General features: G+C 34.4%; 1 protein-coding gene across 1 annotated transcript in view; it reads left to right on the forward strand.

Annotated features, from left to right (window-relative positions):
* The first annotated feature begins 554 nt into the window (after nucleotides 1-554).
* The window catches only part of SARC_09686 (hypothetical protein), a 9,079-nt gene continuing 7,317 nt past the window's right edge, over nucleotides 555-2,316 (forward strand). Inside the window, exon 1 of the mRNA XM_014296292.1 lies at nucleotides 555-937. Coding sequence (XP_014151767.1) covers nucleotides 803-937 — 135 coding nt within the window. The 5' untranslated portion in view covers nucleotides 555-802. The remainder of the gene's footprint in view (nucleotides 938-2,316) is intronic.

The raw sequence follows: 2,316 nt of genomic DNA on the forward strand, positions 1-2,316 counted from the left end.
ACATATACATATACATATACATATACATATACATATACTATTTACATTTACATAACATATACATATACATATACATATGCATATACACATACATATACATATACCTATACATATACATATACGTATACATATACATATACATATAAATATACATATACTTGTATATATACATATAGTTGTACATAGAAAATATACACATACATTTACATATGCATATGCATATACATTTGCTGTGAACATTCAATTGTCATATTTATGTGTACATCTTCGCTAATCGCCTTTACAGTCTTAAATACACTAAAAATAAAAATATATATATGCGAATGTTTTGCGGTAGAATATGTCTGTACGCCGACACGTTTGACATTCCACAATCTACAGCCGACGAGAGAGAGTAGGAGAGATTGGAAAAATCAAATAAAATAAACCCTTTTTTTTGTATAATTTGCTTTTTTTTCAAAATTTTCACGGTCGGTCGGTCTCACCGTCTCCTGAAACCTCTGGTTGAAAGTAAATAAATAAAGGAACTCGGAACAACACGACAACGGGTTCTCGTATTTAATGTTTATATTCGAAACGGATTAGAACCACACGGTAGAGGGTTCACCTAGTATATGTTCATATTCGGAACGGATTTTATCTGCTGTGAATCTGTTGTTTGCGATGTATATATAGATATAGATATACATAGATATACATAGATATATATATAGATAGAGGTAAATATATTTATTTATATATATATATGTGTGTGTGTGCGTGTGTGTGTGTGTTCACAACGAGTGGCAGATAAACTTGCGTAATGGGGGATGTTGCGAATGCTCGGGCGGTCCCAGAGATCATTGAGAATACTCTGACCGAGTCCTTGGAAATCCGAACAAGGGGTCTATCGCGTGTGACAGGTCTTGGCCCACCCGATCTATGTCAGTACACTAAGGTATACATACGCCTACACTTTGTGAACCTTTCGATTTTAGTTTTGTGCATGGGTTTATATGTTTTATGTGCATGCTTCAAGAAGTAATCTAAATTCATCACAACCATGTATACCTGCGGGATCTAACTCGGCCATAGCTGTTCAATTAATTGTATTTGCGGACTATTCTCTTATATATCAATAGTCTGTAAAGTACAGAATTCGAGTATTTAGTAAGAAAATATAAGGTCCGATGGTTTCGTGCAACACCGAAGGTTTACATTTACGATTGGATGAATGCTGCTCACGGAAATACAGGCTACGAAATATAACGTGCCTTCATCAGAATATATGGATATAATACATTTTCCGTTTAGACTAACGTCAATAATGTTACGTACACGAATAATTATTGAGATACATCATATATATATATATGTGTGTGTGTGTGTGTGTGTGTATGCGCGTTTGTGTGTGTGCGTATGCTTACGTATGTGTGTGTGTGTGCGTGCGTGTACATGCGTTTGTGTGTGTGCGTGTATGTGTGTTTGTGTCTGTGTGTGCGTGCGTGCGTGTTTGTATATATATATATATATATGTCTGTGTCTGTGCCTGTGTCTGTGTCTGTGTCTATTTTTCTGTGTTTGTGTCTGTGTCTGTTTGTGTATCTGTTTGTGCCTGTGTCTGTGTCTCTGTCTATTCTGTCTGTATTTGTGTCTGTGTCTGTTTTGTGTATCTGTCTGTGCCTGTGTCTGTGTCTGTTTGTGTATCTGTCTGTGTGTCTGTGTCTGTGTCTATGAAGTCCTTTCTATTATGGAACTCTAAAGATGAGTTTAAGAAAGGAAGAAGCCCAACTCTGGTACAACGCAGGCAATGATGTGTGTTATGGTGAAATCTTCTAGTGTATTAACTTGAAACCCCGTTTAAATACTTTTGTATTAATACATATAGTACTTCGTACTATAATATAGTTAGCGATTAACTTAGGCTGATGTGTTTGCGTGTGTATATTGATTTGTTTATATTTATATATATATGTGTGTGTGTGTGTGTGTGTGTGTGTGCGTACGTGTATGTGTGTGTGCGTGCGTGTTGGTGGGTGTATTATTTATATATATTGTGTGTGTGTGTGTGTGTAAGTATTACCGTATGTATAAATATATATATGTATGCATATATATATATATGTGTGTGTGCGTGTGTGTGTGTGTGCGTATGTATATGTTTATGGAATTATATATATCTATTTGTATGTTCGTATCTATGTTTGTATTTATATGCAAATTTATATTTAATATATATACAGTTATATATATATATATATATATATATATGCATATATGGATATGGATATAGGTACAGCTACGCATACATACATGCATTCACACATATATACATAC

Source organism: Sphaeroforma arctica (assembly GCF_001186125.1).
Source record: "Sphaeroforma arctica JP610 unplaced genomic scaffold supercont1.1017, whole genome shotgun sequence".
Lineage (NCBI taxonomy): Eukaryota > Ichthyosporea > Ichthyophonida > Sphaeroforma > Sphaeroforma arctica.